General features: G+C 42.1%; 2 protein-coding genes across 2 annotated transcripts; one reads left to right on the forward strand and one right to left on the reverse strand.

Moving 5' to 3' along the window:
• Window positions 1–1,155: 1,155 nt before the first annotated feature.
• On the forward strand, window positions 1,156–19,291 carry LOC120032088 (fish-egg lectin-like). The gene is made up of 5 exons (XM_038978031.1): window positions 1,156–1,213; window positions 1,329–1,562; window positions 1,740–1,957; window positions 18,421–18,539; window positions 19,150–19,291. The coding sequence occupies exons 1-5, from the start codon at window positions 1,159–1,161 to the stop codon at window positions 19,289–19,291; spliced, it is 768 nt and encodes a 255-aa protein (XP_038833959.1). The 5' UTR covers window positions 1,156–1,158.
• Window positions 14,584–16,480, reverse strand: LOC120031741. Its single transcript, XM_038977532.1, has 4 exons — window positions 16,188–16,480; window positions 15,824–16,093; window positions 15,624–15,728; window positions 14,584–15,504 (listed from the first exon to the last, which is right to left on the reverse strand). The coding sequence occupies exons 1-4, from the start codon at window positions 16,447–16,449 to the stop codon at window positions 15,119–15,121; spliced, it is 1,023 nt and encodes a 340-aa protein (XP_038833460.1). The 5' UTR covers window positions 16,450–16,480; the 3' UTR covers window positions 14,584–15,118.
• Window positions 19,292–22,163: the final 2,872 nt, after the last annotated feature.

The following is a 22,163-nucleotide window of genomic DNA, read 5'->3' on the forward strand; positions in this document are numbered from 1 at the left end:
ATTTTATGTTACTTTGTGCTGTCATTTTGACCGGAATAAAAAGTGTGCCTGTTCACTACACTCTGCTCTCCTGCACCTGACTTCGCCTTCTATACACACTCCTAACAGCATTTCGGCGCATGTGACAAACACTATTTTATTTGATTTTATTTGAGATGGTAAAGCGGGATTCATCACTCAAGAGAAGGCGTTTCCACTGCTCCAGAGTCCAATGGCGGCGAGATTTACACCACTCCAGCCGACACTTGGCATTACGCATAGTGATCTTAGGCTTGTGTACGGCTGGTCGGCTATGGAACCAATTTCATGAAGATCCCAACGAACAGTTCTTGTGATGACATTGCTTTCATAGGTAGTTTGGAACTCGGTAGTGAGTGTTGCAACCGAGGACAGACTATTTTTACGCGCTACACACTTCAGCAGTTGGCAGTCCAGTTCTGTGAGCTTGTTTGGCCTACCACATCGCGGCTGAGCCGTTGATGCTCCTAGATGTTTCCACTTCACAATAACAGCACTTACAGTTGACCGGGGCAGCTCTAGCAGGGCAGAAATTTGACGAACTGACTTGTTGGAAAGGTGGCATCCTATGACTGTGCCAAGTTGAAAGTCATTGAGCTCTTCAGTAAGGCCATTCTAATACCAATGTTTGTTTATGTAGATTGCATGGCTGTTTGCTCGATTTTAGACACCTGTCAGCAACGGGTGTTGCTGAAATAGCTGAATCCACAAATGTGTAGTTGTGTCCACATACTTTGTATATATAGTGTAGCTTGAAGAAGATTTTAAAAGAGAAATGGGCAAATATTGCACAATATAGGTGTGCAAAGCTCTTATGAGACTAACCCTTGAAGAAATCCAAGGTGGGTGTGGACTTTCTATAGGCACTGTATTTCAAAATGTAAACATGGCAAATGCATATTTCAATGTAAACACAGAAAACATGAGAATAACAAAGGAATGATCTTTGTCATCAGGTGACTTTAACACAACTCTCCTCTCTCCCGGACACCGGACACCATCAAGTCTTCGTTTAACAGGTGGAACAGGAACCCATCATTGGTGAAAGGTATGTGCAGGGCTATAAAAGCTCAGTCTTGCAAGGGGACAATTGAAGTCTGGTGTACAACCAAACTTATACTGTAGATCTACAGAGACATCATGAGAGTCACTGCAGCCGTCCTACTGGTCCTCTGTCTCCTGGCCGTCAGTCATGGTAAGTTACCATCATCTGAAACATGCTTGCTCAACTTGGAGTTGATGAAATTTGCTCCATAATGTCATCCTCCTTTTTCTTGGTGTACTCTACTCATATGTCTTTGTCTCCATAGCATGGGACTGTCAGAAGGTAGTAAACATCAAGAATCTGATGCAGATCGATGCAGGACTGGGGCAAGTGGTTGCTACGGACACAAGTCAAGTCCCCTACTACCTTGTAGGTGATACATGGATCCGCCTGCCTGGTTCCCTGAAGCATATCACTGTAGGACCAGCAGGGATCTGGGGTGTCAACAAGGCAGACTCAATCTACAAGTATGTGGCCGGTAACTGGGTGCAAGCTGCCGGTAAGTGGAAAGCATTACTCAATATTTATCCAGACGACACCTTCTTTTTAGCTTTCCTGATATCATCAGGCTGTTGATTTTTTTTTAAATTGTAACTTGTAAGTCATTTGGCAGTACTGACAGATATGTGCTCCTTGTTTGCTTGTCCGTCCGTCTGTCTGTCTTTGTGGTCTTCAGGCCTTCTGAAGCAGTTGGATGCTGGAGGTGAACAGTTTATTGTGGGGGCTAACATGGACGATACTCCATTCTGTCTGACACGTAGTGCCACAGTTGGCTACAAGGGTCCAGGCTCACCCCTTCCATGGACAGCATTGCCAGGAGCTGTGAAGTACTACAGTTGTGGACCCTTTGGGTGCTGGGCAGTCAACAAGAATGATGATATCTTCTTAATGAGTGTAAGATCTGGGAAAGAGTGTGAGAGCTGGAGTAGAGTAGTAGAGGATGGAGAGTGTCAGAGAGATTAAAGTAGATGTCACACGTCAAAATTTGATGGATGACCCTATGTGAACCTATGTGACCGCTATGTGAACCTAAGGGGCTGCCTGTCAGGACATCCTGATGGTTAGGTGGGGGTCTTTGGGTAAGGGTCCAGTTGTCAGGTCAACCGGTAATGATTTATGACCCAAGCCTGATTTATGACCCTATGTAATGATTTATGACCCTATGTCCTGTTGTAGCAGGCATGCCCATATTTGGGCTTCCGGTCAGGACATCCTGGCCTGGGGTGGGGGTCTTTGGGGTAAGTGTCAAGCTGTCAATGTCGTAAATCAAAAAAAGATCATGATTTATGACCCTATGTAGTGATTGATGCCCCAATGGTTTGTAGAATGGGGGCATGCCCATATTTGGGCTTCCGGTCAGGACATCCTGATGGTTAGGGGTGCTTTTTGGATAAGTAAGTGACCAGGTGTCATGTCAAACTGTTCCTGGATGTCTAGTGTTGGGGGTTGTTAATGAACATTTCAAAGAGGCTGGCTTTGCAGAAGCCTTATAAAGCCCCAGAACAATTCCTGTTTAAGACTGTACAAGATCTTAAGAATAACCATGGAATTTGGGATCGGTGACAAAGCAGTGATGACTGTAACAACTGAAGCGGGTCCTCGGTTGGTCCATAGAGCACGGGCCAAGTATCAACCCGCAATATATGATGCTCCAAAAAAACGTTTTTTAAATGTTTATAGAACCCAAATACCTCCATCAAATGCGCTGAAAGATCAAGTGTTGATGTCTAATGGACAGCTGTGGGGGTATCGGTTTGATTACGTGGCCTGTAGAGTGACCCTCTATACGGTAGCTGAAGGAGAAGAATATACAGACCAGACTGTAGGCTTGGAATATGGTGTTGAAGACTGGTCGGTTTTTCGCAAGGTTGTGTGTCCTGAACTACGCCTTATCACCAAGGGGTATAGTGTGTTCACGGGCCACGAGACCCGTTGGGAAGGTACCCCTGACTCCTCAGGACGAATATTTCACAGGGTGAAAATACAAAGACAGAATGGACGTCCCTGCGGCTGCGTGGAGTTCTATATCGGCACCCAGGAAATCCGAAACCAAAACCTCAGGGAGGGGGGCCATACTGGGGATACCCGACTGCGTCTGCTTATTCCTTTTAAAAGTTGGGATGTAATGGAATTGAAAATGTTGCAGGCGTTGGATGATCTCTTTGTACAGAGCCAACAGCGGCAGAGCCTTGTTCATTTAAAGAAGTGCATAATATATACGAATCGTAAAGATTACGATGCAAAAGAGCCTCCAGAAGATACAGCGTCAGAAGAAAACTAAGTAAGCGGATGCTTTAACCACGCCCCCCCAGATACCCAATGGCCTTGTTCTACAATAAAAAGAAAAAAGCAGCCAGTTCTTCATTTCAGCATACACCATGGATCTCCAGACCATCTACGTGGACGCATCTACGTCATGGGGCCCCGAAACTAAGGACTCAATGCCTCACAGCCCTACACTCTACTCACCCCTGGCAAGACCCTCGACACCCCCTACATGTACCCAGCCTGAGGATGTGTTTGATGGGGTGGTCAGTACTATTTTTGTGGATACCATCAAGGCCTCTGTAGCTACACTTTTAGACTTGGTGATTGGCGACTATATAAGAGAAAAATGCATCGGCTGTGAGATCAATCACCCCAGCCAGCGTCGTCATCCTTGCCTATACGACCCTCCGAGATACTACTTTTTCAATCATTTTGAGGAGCTGGTGAAAAGACTGTGGTCCCGCAGGTTTATACCCTCGCTGGTCAGCGCCCTGGAGGCTATGGGTCTTGTGCCGTCTATCCCTAGAGTTTACGGGGTAACCGAGGCCTTCCTACATGAACTGAAGGAGGCAATTTTCATCCACGAGAAACTCAAAGAAATCCGACACACCCTGGTGGCCGACAACAAATACCGGGAAGCTGTGGTTGCTGATGTGGTGCTTTTCTGGCTCAATAAATCCCAAGAGACCGAGTGACATTTTGTTATTTAGACGTAAAAGCTATGGGTAACTATGTGTCTACGATGTTGGAGCGAATAAATACATTTTTTCTTTTGAGAGACCTTACAAATGTTATGCATCAGATTATTGAAAATAAAGTGAATAATGTATCGTTCTACACGACACACAATACCTGGGCTAATGTAGAGCGTTTGCTGAAAATGGAACAAATCATGAATCATGTACGACATACGGGTGGGAGTTTGCAATGGACACAAATGGTATCAAGAATTGTTGATGAGTCTGAAGAGCTAGAAGTAACTTTGGCTAAGATTTTGCATTATTTGTTTGAACCCCCATTTAATGTGAACGTGTATCATATTTGTTGTTTATATACTTATATATCCGACGTGTGTGTTTTAAAAATTCAGCGACACAAACCTGTAAATCTAAACCATATATACAGGGTGTTGCATGATGTGATTGTTGAGAAAACTGGGACTTGTATCTTGCAACAAATCCTGAATTGGTTGTATACGTAATACTTGGTGTTAAAAAAATAAAAATTCTCAAACTGAAATGTTGTCGTTATTTGAAAGTGGCTCATTAACGTTATTGTCCCTCAGAGAGGCAAGAAGGATGGCTGAACAGCTGTTGAAAAACATTTATTATAATCCCGCTAACCCCGGGTCTTATGGTGGTAAAGAGCGTTTACAGAGAGCAATAGCCGAAGAAACAGGTAGCCTGTTAAGCGATGCTAAAGTGAGTGATTGGTTATCAGAGCAGGATGCCTATACTCTCCATAAATCTGTAAGAAAACAATTTCCAAGAAATAGAGTTTTTTCTACGCATCCCTTATCCCAATTTCAGGCGGATCTATGCGACATGCAGGCCCTTGCCGATAAAAATGATGGAAATCGCTACATGCTAACGGTTATAGATATTTTCTCTAAAGTAGCCTTTGTAAGGGTTTTAAAAAATAAGAGCGGGGCCGAGGTAACCCGGGCCTTTGACTCGATCTTGAAGGCAGGAGGAGCACCCAATAAAGTGCAGACTGATGGCGGAAAAGAATTCTTCAATAAAACATTTCAGAAGCTGATGAATAAGTATAAAATAATACATTTTGCTACAGGCTCTGATTTGAAAGCTTCGGTTGTGGAACGCTTTAATAGGACTTTGAAAGAGCGGATGTGGCGATATTTTACAGCTCACAACACCCACAGATATACAGACATAGTTCAGGATTTAGTAAACGGGTACAACCACAGCTTCCATAAGAGTATACGTATGAAGCCCTCTGACGTCTCTTCGGAAAACTCTTTTCAAGTCTTTAAAAATATGTATGGTTTGTTCCCACTTCGCCGTAAGAAAAAAATGACTTTTAAATTCCTAGTGGGTGACTTGGTTCGTATATCAAAGTTGAGGGGTGTTTTCGACAAAAAATACGAACAAGGCTTTAGCTCGGAGTTGTTTACCGTTACCGAATGTCTGCCACGCATTCCCCCGGTCTACAAATTAAAAGATTATGACGGGGATCTTATAGAGGGATCTTTTTATGAGAAGGAATTACAGAAGGTCCAGTTGGGTAAAGACAAAGTCTTTCACGTGGAGGAGATTCTAGATCAGAAGAGAGAAAAGGGTAAAAAATGGTTGCTGGTCCGCTGGAAAAACTGGCCTCAAAAGTTCAACAGTTGGGTATTGGAGCATGATGTGGTGGAGGCAACGGGGATTAATTTAAACCCCTAGTCATGATAACTAGCGCATCAGTCGCGTGTACACAGTTGGGCATCATGGAACACAGCGGCTTCTACCTGACTCTCCCCAGTAATGCGTCGGCACAGATATATCGTAATAATCAGAGTTCGAAGTATACAACCAATTTTCCAAAGCCTATAGAGTTATCAGAGGCTTGGGAAGTAGGTCTCAGCGAGATTACATACCCCCATAGTTGGTATAATATCAAAGCTAAGGACCGTGATTTTTATTGCAAAAGGTTATCGGAACCTGCGAAACTTATTAAGCTTAAAAAAGGTTTCTATAGAACCGTCGACAGGATCGTCTCAGAGTTGAATGAACACCTAACCCTGAACAAGATGGAAATATTCCTATTCTACAATCCAATCCATAAAAGGATACAAATCTCAGGGCCTGCTAACGGAGGTATAAAGACCAGCGGTAATTTATCCTACATGTTGGGGATGGGTCCCAATAAATGGACGTATGTGAACGATAAATTATTCCCATTCCCTGCGGATATACATGCAGGCTTTTACAACATATTTGTCTATACCGACATCATAACCTATCAAAGGGTCGGAGACAGCTGTGTGCCCCTCCTGCGAACAGTTCATATAGACGGAAAGGATGGGGACATCGTCACTGTCAATTATGACAAGCCGCACTACGTACATGTCAGCAAGAACTATATTGAAAACATTCTGGTTGAGCTTAAAACGGATCAGAACGAAAACATTGAATTTACTTATGGTAAAACGATTGTAAAACTCCACTTTAGACCCACCAAAACCTCTCTACATATATAATATCTGTATTATATTTATAAACATAATACAAATAAAAGAGTTATGGAGCACCATCAGCTCGACCCTAACCGTTATGTTTCATACTATGTGGATCAAGTTGGTAATGGACTACCAGGATATCATGGAGCACCGACAATGTATGGTGCGGGGATAGGCGGTATATTCCGTAACCTCTTTAGGATGGTTTTACCGTTTATGAAGAGGGGCTTCAGCATAGCCAAACCACATTTAAAATCCGCGGCTAAAAATATAGTAAGTGAGGTTGTAGCCAATGCTATGACCCGAAGGGCGTCACCAGATGTGGAGCATCAAGAAGGCTCGGGGCTTATGATATTGTCTCGAAGACCAAAAAAGAGACCCCCAGGTTTAAGACGCAGGCCGGCACCTAAAAAGCGGCGGTTAACTGTTAAAAGAACCTCAGTAAGTCAAAGACGTGGTAAAGTGAGGAGGTCTGAACCAAAACAGGCTAAAAGAATACTAGGAAGTATTTTCTAAAAGAATAAGTGACATGGCTCTTTTACATCGAATGTCCTCTGAAGCTATAAAGACAGAACTCGATCTTTTCACGGCCCCTTTAACGCAGCATTCAATAGATAGATCCAGTTATGTGGAGATAGCCCCTCTCTCTGCTATTACCGATAACGGGCCTATCGAATTTTTCATACCAGGCCACGGTGACAACTATCTGGACCTCAACAACACCTTGGTGCATTTACGTCTAAAAGTGACCAAAAGAGATGGGTCTAATATTGCAGGCGATGCCAAAGTGAGTCTCATTAATTACCCCTTGGCCACCATTTTCTCCCAAGTTGATGTGACTTTGGGTGAACGCCTAATCAGTCAAAGCAGCGCCACATACCCTTATAGAGCCATCATGGAGTGTTTACTAAACTACTCCGAAGACACTCTCAAAACACAATTTAGCGCCGGGCTGTTTAGCAAGGATACTGCAGGAGCCTCTATGGAATCGACAGACCCTTCCACCGGTGCAAACAAAGGACTAGCGGCACGAGCTCGCTACTGCGCCGAATCTCGAGAGTTTCATTTGCTAGGCCCTATACACTCTGACATTTTCTTTCAAGAACGGTTACTCTTAAATTCGGTTGATTTAAGATTAAAATTAACCAGGGCCAAGGATGATTTTTGCCTGATGTCTCCCCAAGACGGGGATTTTAGTTTGAAAGTGTTGGGGGCCACCCTTTTTATTAAAAAAGTGTCTGTATCTCCGGCCGTACGCCTGGGTCACTCACATGCTTTGATGAAAGGAAATGCCCTTTACCCTCTCCAAAGAATTACCATGAAAACCTTTAGCATACCTGTGGGCAGTAGAATCTGCAGTCAAGAAAACCTATTTCTAGGCCCTTTACCTAGATATGTGGTTATAGGTCTGGTTGATCACGCCTCTAATACGGGGAGTTTAGATAAAAACCCCTTTAATTTTCAACACTTCAATGCAGAGTATGTAGCTCTCTGTCAGGACGGACGTCAGGTTCCTGCTAAGGCTTTCCAACCCCAATTTAACAACAACATATCTGTGCGAGAATTTTACAATCTATTCCTGGCTACAGGGAGGCATCTAAAAGATCTCTCTTTACCTATTGACAGAAATGATTTTGCAGAGGGTTACACGTTGTATGCTTTCAATTTATCCCCTGATGATGACACCTCAGGAAATCTGTCTGTGGTGTCCCAAGGTAACCTCAGGCTGGAAATGCGTTTCCGTACACCTTTAGCCTGTACAGTTAGCATGATTGTTTACGCATGCTCTGATTCAATCTTGGAAGTGAATGCCCGAAGACAGGTCTTAGTGGATTATTATTAAGGACCTTTGAGCAAAGACATGAATACCCAAGAGTTGGAAGGGCTCATGAGCCGCTTGATTGGAAAACAATTTTGTGGAGTGATGGCTTGTGATGAATTACCTATTGAGATATGGCCTGAGAGGCCTGCAATGTTTATTGTCAATACCCATCCTAAACACATGCCTGGTGAACATTGGCTAGCTATGACATTAGAACAGGAAGGTGGAAGAAAAATCTCAACTTTTTTTGATTCCTATGGCTTTCCCCCCGGTTTTTCACATTTCCCTAAATCTATTAAAGATTTTTTGACCCTAAACGGTTCAAAGATCTACTACAGCATCAAACAAGTGCAAGATAACCTTTCCACTACATGCGGTCACCACTGTGTATTTTACCTGTGCCAAAGAGCCCGGGGAGTTTCTTTTGAAGATGTTATGTTTCTTTATAAGGATGATTTAAGAAGTAATGATAACTTTGTATCTTGTTTTGTTAGAAAATATCAAAAGTGTTCAAATGTGTGTCGTTTAAGAACGCGTAATCAAGGCGTATGCTCACGTCATATGTTTCAAGAATGCCACAAATGTTAAATTGCTTATTTTTCAAATAAAACATTTTATTGAATTTAATCATAGTCATTCAAAAGTCATTTTCAAAAGTCTAACCACGCCGAGAGATCGGGATTAGGAAAAGGTCCTGAGACGTTCATGGGAGTAAATGAGTTAGCATCATCGCTTTCATAGGGGGACGGTGTCGTTGGGGCATCTTTAGGGGTGCTGTATCTCGTTGAAGGCTTTTGTTTTAAAGCTTGAATCTGTTGACGAAGCTTATGGTTGGGTACACCGGAGAGGGGAATGTTCAGGATTGCCAGGGCCTTAAGAAACTGACGCCAGCCGGGAGGCCTTCGGTCATCAGCAACCTTGTGGGCAGCCGTGGTACTTTTAAGTAAGTCCACCATATGGGACCCCCTAACAACAGCGCCCTGAAGTATAAACTCTCCAGAATCGTTCCAAGCAGCTAACCCCTTTGAGTCTTTTATCTTGTTCATAATGTATTTAACATTCTTCCTGTTACGTAAAGGCACATGTGTCAGTAGGTCATGCATAACTTTATCTTCAAAAGGCATTTGAGCTTCACCAGACATAGGATCTTCACTAGGTAAGATCGCCGGTACAGGCCTTACCGGGGCCTGGCTATCGTTAGGTTCGACATCTGTTAAAGGGTCCGGTAGGGAAAGTGTTAAATGGTTGGTCTCTCTCTCCCCTTGCTTTACCAGAGTCAAATATCTTTGCATTAGGTTTGTGTATTTTTGGATCTTATCATAGGGGTTCAATCCTTTTCGGTTCAAAACATCCTTCATGGCCGTATCCAAATCATTTTCAGCTGTTTGTCTGATATTTTCAGGACCCTGCATTTGATTTTTAAGTCTATCCAACTCTTGTTGTGGCACCAAGTACATTTTAGTGGCCATCACACCGCGTGTTCAACCCCCACGTCTGGCCGCAATAAGGCTGGTGATGAAGGGCACGGCTATACTGAGTAAAGGTAGAAGAAAACCCCCAGACTGTTGTATACTATGTCTTTTCTTTTGAAGACTGGCCCTTTTATTGGCAAAGAGTTTGATCGCGGTCTTTTGTCTCTTTAATTTTTTCAATTGGTTCAGGGTGAGTGGAATGCGTCCTTTGAGAAGATTCAAAGCAATCTCACATAAGGCTAATATGAGATCTGAAGAACAACTACCCAAGATGGCCTTCCGTCCTTTAGCTGTAGACCCAACTAGCCTTGTCAAGAGGGGCAGGTTTCTTTTTAAACGCAGAGACATAGCGTTTACTTTTTAGGAAGGTATGCAGCAGGCCGTTCCCACGGAAACAGCCCTGTACGTAGCCTAAGGTGTTCTGGAGTATTTGCTTTTAAATCCACGATTAAATAAGAAAATGGCTCTTTGGTAGCGTCCTCATAGCTCTCCATAAAGTATGATTTCCGTCCAGGGTACATCTGCTGAGCTAGAGTGCTAATTTGCAGTTTGTCTCTAGGATTTTTAAACAATACCATGTAGTTGGCATTCAAGCTAATGGTCCGACTATTTTTACCTTGGTGAAACACATTCTGGACCAAGTAAAGCACGGACAGGTTTCTATGATGAGTATATTGGGTAAAAGCTCGTGCAATTTCGGGGTGTTCGCTACCAGCAAATAGCATATCGTCCAAAACCAGCAGATTATATTTATGTGGGGGGAGAAGTTCATCATCAGACAGAGATTCGGGTATTCCTTCAACAAACTTGATTTTTATTGTCTTCAATAATTCATCATACAGAGGTTGGTAACATGAATAACACCATACAATATTGTCAGGCTTTTGAGATAACACATGTTCAGAATTCTCTAAAATACTTTTTACAAAAAAAGTTTTACCACTGTTTGATGGGCCTGCAATTAAGGCCGAAAAGGGCAGTTTTAAACGGGGGTCAAAATCCTCGACAGCCGTCATTATATCTTAAGCTTTAAGACACACTGGGGCTTGTAGCATAAGTCAGTAGCCAAAGGGCAATGTGGTACCGTCAGGCAATAGCCGTCTCTTGTCATAGACTACCCTGAATCTTTTAGTGAGTGGGGCGTTTCTTAGATGGAACCCCTTTTTATCCCTCACTATTTTGTTGTAGGAGGTCAAAATCTCCAAGTCACTATTCTTGTCATTTACGAACCCGTCGACCAAGCGCGTGATTGATTCCAAGTTTACACGCGGGGCATTTTCGTAGTTTTGAGTCACGCCTTTGGCTTTCAACACCACGTGATTGTCTTTAGTCCTAAAAGCATAGCTTTTGGGCCCACATGAGGACCATTCTGTGATATGGTCACCCTCGGCGAGTTCACTAGTTAAACCCCCAAGATAGTTGCTAAGTGGGGGGGTCCAATCCCCCGGCTTGCTTACATAGACCACAGAGTCTGTGTCGTGGTAAAGAACCCGCCGCTGAAGCTGTTCCATGAGGGTGTACAGTTCAAGTCGGGCATAGGCTGTGGTAAATGCTGCAAGAAACACATTTACATTACCTGGGGGTAGAACCCACTTTGGGTTGCGCCGCCATTGCACCAAGGCAATGTCTTGACTCAAGAATGAAAAATGTGAAATTTCGTATTGGTCCGAAAAAACAAATTCCAAAAATTCTTCCGGGTCTTTAATGATCGAAGTTGTTAGCATATTGCTTCTCTGCGCTAACTTCCCCCAAAGGGAGTTCAAGTACAATTTCGAAACATTTCTTTTGGTTTTGTTGACCTGTATTCTGTCAGGGTCAAGAAGTATGCCTTCTCTGTCATGGTAGTCTTGAATGTACTTCTCTTTACTTTCTTGATCTGTGACCGATGCTGGATAGCCTGAAGCCATCTGCTTGCATCTCAAGAAGGTCTTGATGTACTCTTTAAAAAGTGTGTCTGATTTCCTGGAAAAGTTCCACACTTCAAAGATTTTGGCCACACGATACCCCTTCTCCAAAGCCTTAGAGAATTCAGCGGTGACCCAGACACCTGTCAGGGCTCTTTCTTGATCTGAGTGATCACATGGGTTTTCCTGGTTGTTGTTTTCACAGCATGTGCGACAAAGGGGAAAGAAAAGTTTTCCTTTAGACCCCTTGTAAGGCAGCACAGGTATAAACAGACCCCTAGGAGGGTAGACAGTCGCTTTGATTAAACCAAAATAATTTTGGGGTTCGTCAAAGTCGCTGTGAATAATTTCAGGATGCCCTATAGGATAGCATGAGGAACTCATTACATGAGGATATAGGGATGTAAAATCTACATAGCCTATTGTCTCGTCGGGTTGAGCTACATAACGCAATGTCAAAGCATTGGTCCTGCCTCCAAACAAGGCCTGTCTCGGTTCCAGGGGCTCTGGAGGGTCATATTGGGTAAGGAAGGCCTGAACATGAGGATCCGCCTTTTTCAGGGCTGTCCATTCGTGTTCCCACAAAACCACAACTTTTAACCCGTATGTAGCCTTTAAAGAATTCAGTTTGTCTTGAAACTCTTGGTACATTTCCCCAAAAGTCTTTTGGGTTAGGACACACATGGCCTGGGGGACAAAGCATAATTTACAACCGTGGAAGAAACAACCGTTGTACTCATACACTGTCTCAACACCGTCAATCTGTGTGTATCCATCTACATGGTAAGGCCCAAAAGCCTTCTCCCCCCGATTCAAAGCATGTTGGATAAAAACATTTTTATCCTGGGCTAGGTACTCCAACCATTGAATGGAGCCACTAGAGTAGGCCTTGAATTGTCGTCGGTAGTTGTCTGGCGATGGGATCGCTATAGATGCTGGAGTTAGATAGTGTGTACGATAGGTTTTCATGCACGCGGATGCAATAGTTGTACAGCTCCAGGGGTCAATGCCTGCATCTTTGATTACCTCTTCTCTGAATCTGAGGCATCCTTCACGTAGTATAACCACGTCATTGTCACAGTATGATTCCATCTCTTTATGAAAATCAAAAGTTCCATGTCTTACTGTCTCGTACCACGTCATGAATTTCTCACGCTCTTTGGTAGACATTTGATCACAACCGTACATTTCGGGGGCTGGATAAGCTCCTATATAATGTAGATTCTCCTCAGATGTGAAGAAGTGGGGGAAATAGCCTTTGACCGAGTTTTCAAAACCCAAGGCCTCTGGCATTTGAGCCAATCTCATGGGTAAGAAGCTTAAGCTGTCAATGTATCTCTGTTTGAAGGCGTGGTCAACAAAACATAAGATTTTACTCCCTTGAGCAATGACACTGGGCGCCACGCCTTGCTGTATCAAAGGGTTCAGAAGCAGATAGGAGTCATAGGCTCGCGCATTGTGAGCTATAAACGTGAAGTTTCTGTACTGGGCCTTTCTAAAATGTTTTAGAAAGAGTCGGGCGCAATCGGGCCCCTCGGCCGACCACTTTTCACCGGTGAAAGTCATGGTAGATACAAAAATAGGCAAGTGAACCCCTGATTGCTGATTTGTCTCAAAATCATAAAAAACATATTTCTCTGTATGTTCATCTTCAGCCAAGGGCTGAATGTAACACTCATGTGTTACTTCTTGAACAACTTCTGCGTCTCTGCTTTTCAAGGGCCCTTTACAGATTGGGCAATGTATGATTCCACAAACATGGGGTTTAGGGCTGTCTATTTTAAGGTTGTAATTGCAATGACATTTTGGACATTTCTTGTTAATGTCACAAATGCTTACAGATTTACAGGCCTTGGGGTGCCATGTTTCAGTTTTGTGTTTTTCGTAACAGTAGGCCGAACGACATGTGCGGTGACAATCCTCACAGGGTGTCAAGTTTAGCGGTTGCATAGGGCAATGTTTATCCAGACATACTGAACAGTTATAACGGCACGAGTGCCCCCCCTTGCGGGTGTAGCCGGTATGACAGGCTGGACAGACATATGGGGCGCCTAAAAATGCTGTGATGTTAGTTACGGCATAGTAATGCTCATTTTGCACATAAAAGTACATAGTCTTAGGGTGTGGCTCTTGTATATTTTGGAACTTCAAGAGAGCGTCATTAGCCCTGCTGTGGTACAAAACCACAATCTTGATATTCAGAAAGTTTTCAAATTTGCCTATGTCTGAGAAAGCCACAGCCTCCTGTATACCTAAACCCACAGCCTTTTGTAGCTCTTGAGCTTTCTGTAACGCTTCGCGCTCTGTACATCCTGGGCTGAGTAAGTGGGCCAAACCTATGGCAAAGCATAGCTTATTACCATGATTGTGAACGATTATGAGGTAGGCCTTTTTATTGCTTATGATTTCGGACTGCATCAGGCTATCGAGTTTACGTCTCTGCCCGCCGCCCCCTTGTGGTGGCCGGACTAATTGTACTACAAGTTCGAGGGTCCTATCTGCTAGCACGTTTAAATTTGACTGAACAAGGCGTTCTAGCAGGTTAACAAATTGTTCAAGATCTGCTTCACCCCTATTTAAAATAAGCGACACACGGCTCTGCAGACTGTCTCCAAAAATTTCCAACTGTAAGGTATCCCTTGGTTGGCTATAAGCTCTAACTCTATCTACCAGTTCATTCAAAGTGTCCATAAGCATTACGTAAAACACAGCATATTCCCGAATCTGACCCCCCCATGCGAAATTGAAAAACTGTCGAACCTCAATATTGTGGAATTTATTTCGATACAAAACATGTTCACTGCGATCAAGACCATCCCCATCCTGATTTGCTAGACAATTGTCCAACTGTTCAAAAACATCGTATTGGGTTTCAGACTCTTCAGACATGGGTGTTAAAGGCTGGCTTAGAGGTGTAGGTGGTGCAGAATTAAACCTAGGGCTTTCGTTCTGTACATTGTGATCAAGACCTTCCCGCTCCAGATTTGATAGACATTTGTTCAGCTGTTCAAAAACATCGTATTGGGTTTCCTCTTCGAACAAGGGTGTTAAAGGATGGCTTAGAGGTGTAGGGGGTGCAGAATTAAACCTTGGGCTCTCGTTCATCTGGGTAATTAAAGATATGATTGATTCGGGTATCTGTGATAACCTGTTTTCATCTGCAGACCCTGACTCATTCATACGTGTAATAATTTCAATGAGTTCGGAGGGAATCTGGGATAATAGGTTTTCATCTATAGCCCCTATGTCAATTAGCCCAGAATCATTCATATGGTTAATTATATCTTGGAGCTCTGTAGGGATTTCCGCTAAGAGGGTTTCAATTGTCTCGCTTAGGTCTATAGGGGGCGCCATTTCTCTACTTAAGGATGTGTGTGCTTGTGTTTTTTTTTTTTACATATGTGTTTTTTAACGGAGGTATTTGCTTGTTTTAACCCTACTGTTGTTTAACATGCGGGGAAGCTCTCTACGCCAGAATGACACATCCTGATTGTATTGATGTTCGAATAGAATACCCATACGACGTTGAAGTAAAGCCTTTCGTGATTTTAAACCCTGTGTAAAAGCCTTGAAAAGCACGGCTTGGTCTATTTCACAAGAGGCTGTTGCCCCACCAGAATTGGCCGCTTCAATAAGGTTGGCCACTTCACAGAACATCAAATCGTCTACCTCAGAAATGTCATTTAAAACTTTGAAATCATCAGGCTTCGCTGTTCTGGTGACTGGGGTCTTTGGCGCCTCTTCGGGATCTAGATGTGTAGCTTCTTGGATGTCTTTATAAGCCGGCGAGGAGTCTGCATTAAAAAATAATACATACAGAAAAATAGGTTATTAACCCTAAAATATGTTTGATAAAAATGTAAAATACATTTCAGATATAAGCCTATATATTAACAATACATTAATTAAATACCTCGGCTTTTTTGAAGAGGGCTGTTCTGAAGAAGCTCTGAGAACTCGGGAACATGTCTTTGGGCAACCCTAATTATAGCATCTGCCTGGTCTGTAGCTTGTGAGCCTGAAAAAAAAAAAAAAAAAAACACCATTAGTCCATGTTTAAACATATTCAGGCATAAAAATAAAATATATATATAAATGATAATTGATTCATACCTTGTCCTTGTAACGCTGTCTCGTGAATACCCTCCCAGTAGTATTGTTCGGGTGAAGCGGACCTGTGGATCTGGGCCCTGATTGTCCGTTGGTGTTTAATAGGGGGCGTCCAACGGTCCTGGGTCAGGGGAGTTGACAGGCCGTTTAAAGTCTCTGTTTGCGGCTTGTGTGTAAATACATCCTGGGAGTAGGGCACAATTGTCTCGTAGGCATATCCTTCACAGAAACCGTGTAGACTCCCTATGGCACCCGTTCTAGGATGTATTTCAGCTGTAAACACATAAAATAACTTTTAATATAAGATGCCTACACTTTTTGTTTTTAAGGTATAAATATTCTTACGGAATTCTTGAATCTTACTTACTACAATTCAGGGTCGGCGTTGGGATGTAAACAATTTGTTCCGGAGACCCTACGGCCGGTTCGAGTTCAGTTATATCTCGGAGAATCTGAGTGAAGGTTTGAGAATCTAAAAAAACATTAGATAATATTAAAGCTCTAATCATTTTAGCTAATATTGACATTTTATACGTTAAGAATCCGGGCCCTAAGGCCTGTTTAATATTTCTATAACATACAACGTTTTCAAACAATTCCCAAGAACAAACAAATCTAATATATAGCATATGTAAATATTTATTTCAAGAACTAACCTTGAGAAATATCCATGAGGAGGGTTTTTACCAGATGATCTTTTTTAACGGGGTCCGTCCGATAACTATTCCTGGGGGAATGCTGTAGGGTAAATGCGCGAAAACGAAGCTAACAGGGGGACCTGTTTTGCTTAGCTTTTGTAGCCGTATGACTCGCGTGGTGTCGTATTTTTTCGCGCTAAAACCGCCTCAAAGTTATCTTTGAAGCCTAAGACATGTGGTTCAAACACCTGCCATTTGGTTCAAACATAGGGTATTGGGGGGGTGTCTAAACATTAGGTATCTTTTTGATATTCTAAAATCTCCGGGGGCTAGCATCTAGATGCTGGGGGTGGGGAGGTCTCGACATCGCTGGGCTGAATGACTTTTAGGCATCTGTTTTGCCAGATAGTGTAAACCTTGGTTTCAAACGACCCCCATGCATAGAGAGCCTTGAGCGCAGATGCAAGGGTATTTTTTTAACAAACACACCCGACCCTTTTTTCTCTGTTTTTGAAACACACACACACACACGCGCGCACATTGCGCAAGTTTTTTTCTCAGGGACCGACTGCGCTAAGAGTGAACAAACGCGAGAGTTCCTGACATGGTAAGATTCTGATTTTAAAACCATTTATTTCATTCAAAATATTTAGTACATACATTTTATAGCCTTACATTATTAAGGTATTTTACAATGCCGTTCTTACAGATCCAGGGATCTGATGCAACCACCCCCCATTGTCAGTGTCCAGTTGGTCATCAAAATGCCGGGATCTCTTGACAGGCTCCGCAACACTTGGTAAGTTTTCACTCCAGGGGTAGATCCGACGTCTGGCCTTTTGGTCTTGACTCTGTCTCAAGGAAAGCCTCGCCCAGCGCTGTAACTGTTCACCATTTTGGAAGAGAATGTCCAGCTTATTCATAAGGGTTATGAAAATTGGATAATCCACCCATTTAAAACTAAACACAGGAATAAAAAAGTTTACATGTTTGCGTGCTCTGGAAGCTACAGGAGAATTGACAGACTTTGTAGCATTAGACTTATCATAAAGGTCACAGGCTAAAATTGTCACTTTGTTGTCAGGGCTATAGTCCATTGAAGCAATTCTTAGAGCCTTGAGATCACTGCGGCCGCAGACCTGTTCTTCCAAAGCATATCCTGGCACATTTGTACCACTCAGGACCTGTTCAATTTTACAAAGCGCCAGCCTGATGTTTAGCCATTCTCTCATCCCCAGAGCCGGGGGAAAACTCCCAGGTTTTGCCTGATAAAGGGGTTTGGGTCCACTGTCTGTGAATATCTTTACCGTAGAATCCTCCGGGTGGAATATGTAAGACATGTGGCCCTCACTCGTACCCAAAAATCCTTTAAAACATTCTGGAGCTTCACACAGAACTTTTTCAAGGCTTTGGTCACTGGGTTCATGACAAGCCGTGCATAACATCCCTAAAATTGGCATAGGTGTCATTTTTGTTTAATATTCAGGGGGGTTATCATGTACAGGCTTAAACAGGTATTGTTCAGCCGCTTTATAAGGGGCATTAACCACCCCCAAACCGTGAGAAACAGGTTGACCTGACACCTGGTCACTTACTCAACCCTACCCCCCTAACCACCACGATGTCCTGACCTGAAACCCAAATATTGACATGCACCCTTCTACATGACATAGGGTCATAAATCATTACATAGGGTCATAAATCAGGCTTGGGTCATAAATCATTACCGGTTGACCTGACAACTGGACCCTTACCCAAAGACCCCCACCTAACCATCAGGATGTCCTGACAGGCAGCCCCTTAGGTTCACATAGCGGTCACATAGGTTCACATAGGGTCATCCATCAAATTTTGACGTGTGACATCTACTTTAATCTCTCTAGTGTCAGTTATTCTAAAACTGTTTCATATTATAACTGTTGAAATGGTCCTAAAACCCTGATTGAATCTGTTTGTTTCCAGCTGAATCAAGACTGCCAAAACAACGGCTGGAGTCACATTGATGGCAAGCTTTCCATGATTGAGGTGGCAACTGATGGTAGTGTCTTTGGGGTCAACTCTGCGGGTAGTGTTTTTACCAGGTAAGGTTGCTACTGAACTATGTGTATAATAATGGTATACCTTTAATTATAATTCTTATCCTTACTGTACATGCTTAGTGAAGCTCTTTACACAACAACTAAAATACTGTAGATACATAAATAAAATCAATCAAATATAATCAGATCTAAACTTATAATAGACATATAAAGAAATGTGTAGACAGTGTATGATATAATATGTAAAGTGGGATGTCCTGTAAAGCTACAGTTTGTGATAAAAACAACAACTTCCCAGACACCCCACCACTTGTTTTGGTAAACAGCTGAGGAATGTAGTTAGAGACATGTAACTACTCTCAAATCCATACATGGAGCTACGGATGCAAAGACACATCAATTATTATTTTTTTTTATTTTTTTTTACATGTTTTTTAAAGCTATACATTGTTTGTTTACAATAACATTGTTGACAAACAATTGAGTAAAAACGTACATTTTAGCTTCTGACGTGGTTAAATAAAGCTCAAGAGGCAGAAGTTATATTCTTAAAAATCAATGGCTATAATCAATTATTAAAGTCCAAAAATGGATGTACTTAAAAAGATGGATAATCTTTAAAACATGAACCCCAACCTTTTCTTCAACACAGAGACGGCATCACAGCCAGTAAACCAGAGGGCACCGGATGGAGCAATATCCCAATGTCCATGCGCATGGGCCACGTGACCTACGACCTGAGCCGTCTTTGGGTCGTCTCCAAGACTGCGGTCACCATGGTGTGCACACCTTAGCCTCTCCTCTGCATCTGATGGCCGTTCGGGATCTGTCTAACGTTCACTTGCTAACTCATTGATCTCTCTTTCTGGAACAGTCTTCTGCTTGAGAATGCCCAACATTAGTTCATAAGAATCCTTCATTCTAAAACCTACTACTCTAACTATACTGTTCAGTACTTTATCTCTGTCAATAGTAATCACTGATCTTAATGATCTTGCTCACCAGCCACATGGGTTTTGCTGTGCTTCAGAGGTCATTCATAGAGATGGATGGAATCCTTTTCAATGCTTATTATCTCATTATATAATCATTTCCCGCTAAAATAAAGCATTCAGTTTGAAGCTATTGTAATTTCGGTGTTTCTTTGTTTTCATATTGAACAGCAGGATGTTAGTTTGCTCTGCCAGTGGCGGTTTTAGCATGTACATCTTGGTGGGGAAAACAGATCAAATTGTTTTAGATACACTCCAGCAAAGCCACTACACAACACAACATTAAACCAGTGGTGGAAAAAGTAATCAATTGTCATACTTGAGTAAAAGTCAAGATACCTTAATAGAAAATGACTCAAGTAAAAGGTAACGTCACCAAGTAAAATACTACTTGATTAAAAGTCTAAAAGTATTTTGTTTGAAATATACTTAAGTATTAAAAGTAAATGGAATTGCTAAAAATGTACATAAGTATCAAAAGTAAAAGTAAAAATTCCTTATTTTAAGTAAACCAGACGACACAATAAAAAAATTGACGGATCGCTAGGGGCATGCTCTAACACTCAGACAACATTTATAAACGATGCATGTGTGTTTAGTGAGTCCACCAGATCAGAGGCAGTAGGGATGACCAGGGATGTTCTCTGATAAGGGTGTGAATCGGACCATTTACTTTTGGGTGCCAGAGAAAATGTATCGAGTAAAAAGTACATTGTTTTTTTTGGAATGTAGTGAAGTAAAAGTACAAGTTGGCAAAAATATAAATAGTAAAGTAAAGCACAGATACCAAAATGTTTTACTTAAGTAGTACTTTAAAGTATTTTTTACTTAAGTACTTTACACCACTGCATTAAACAATCCATTAATTGCAGTATAAGGGTGACAGACAGTGCCCACAAACTGTTAGGGCCTACATAAAGCTATCCAGACAGCAGAGCTTTCCTTTCAGCACCATGGAGTGAATCCTTACCACCAATACACCTGACTATCAGCGGAGCCTGGCAACCTGGTCTCAGAGTAATTAGTATTATTCTGTACGTAAATCCGGGACCACTATTTAGTATGATATGTTACATTTCGTATGGGATGTATTCATTTGTGGATATCCATTACCATTTTCATAAGATATATGTTAGGAATTATAATTTGTATTATATGTTACGAACTTGCAAAGCGTACAATATGTTACATATTCTGGTTAGGTGGCTAACGTTAGCTAGCTGGCTAATGTTAACTAGGCTAGGTTAGGGATTAAGTTTAGGAATTAGGTTAAAGGGTTAAGGTTAGGGGAAGGGTTAGCTAAAAGGTTTAAGGTTAGGGGAAGGGTTAGCTAACATGTTAAGTAGTTGTGAAGTACCTAATAAATAGTAAGTAGTTGAAGTTGCTAATCAGCTAAATTGCTAAAGCTAGTCTTGATGAGATTCAAACGCGTTATACGCCCACCCATACACCCAGACTTAAGTAATCATGTGTCATACCAAACCTAACATATCATACTAATTTGAGTGTCCCAAACTTACGTTTATGAGACCAGGCTGAGCATCGTCTGGCAGCAATACAGTTCATTCGGCCTAATTTACTGCATTTTATAAAAACAGCTGATATGGCTGACTTGCTTAAATAAATATGGTTTCTACGGATTCCTTGTGGATTGGTGTAACTCGATAAGAATCACGTTCTGCTTCAAAAATAGTGAATTCCGACATGAGTTTAGACTTTTGAACCATACACAAACATTATTACATTTATGTTCAGTAAATTCATAATGTTTGTTCTGATCATTAGCAAACGAGCTGCGACGAGGTAGGCCTATTCCTTTAGTACTTTCAAAATGGACACCGACAGAAATTCAGATGTTATTTCAGATAAATTCAGCAATGTGTTGAGGCCTTAACTTTACTCTTCATTAAATCACCTCAGACACACACAGAGAGACAGACAGACAGACAGACAGACAGACAGACAGACAGACAGACAGACAGACAGACAGACAGACAGACAGACAGACAGACAGACAGACAGACAGACAGACAGAGACAGACAGAGACAGAGACAGAGACAGAGAGAGGAGACAGCGAGAGAGAGCGAGAGAGAGAGAGCGAGAGAGAGAGAGTGTTAGCCTACCATTTGAAGTATTTTATTAGGCATTTGTGGTCTAAAACGGACGGAAAATACAATCACGAGGATTCACTTTTATAGGCAATATACCGACTCACAGACAGCGCATTGAGCAAACAAAACAACCCTCGCAAAATCAACTGGAATTACATGGAGAAAAACACCTGAGCTAATTATAATACACAAAGTATGCAAAACAATTAAATGCATCATTCCAACATTACCTAAAATTATGAACAAGATGAGATAGACCTATATATGCAATATAATAATTGAGATGTACAAAATACAGAATAAGGGAAAAATTTGCGGATAAGAGGGAAGCCATCATTTTGATTAAGACATTAATGAGCGAGTATAAATGGACGTAGTTGATATGCCTATTTAGTTGATAGGACGTAGTTGATATGCGAATCCCAGCCCGGGATTCGAACAGGCCACCTTTTGGCCACAGGTCTAACTCCTTAGACGCTGGCTACCTACCCCAAGTACAGTATGTATTGTTGCCTGACTGTTTCCGGAGAAGAAGAAAAAAGGAGGAAACAGTTAATCTGCA

Source organism: Salvelinus namaycush, chromosome 38 (assembly GCF_016432855.1).
Source record: "Salvelinus namaycush isolate Seneca chromosome 38, SaNama_1.0, whole genome shotgun sequence".
Lineage (NCBI taxonomy): Eukaryota > Metazoa > Chordata > Actinopteri > Salmoniformes > Salmonidae > Salvelinus > Salvelinus namaycush.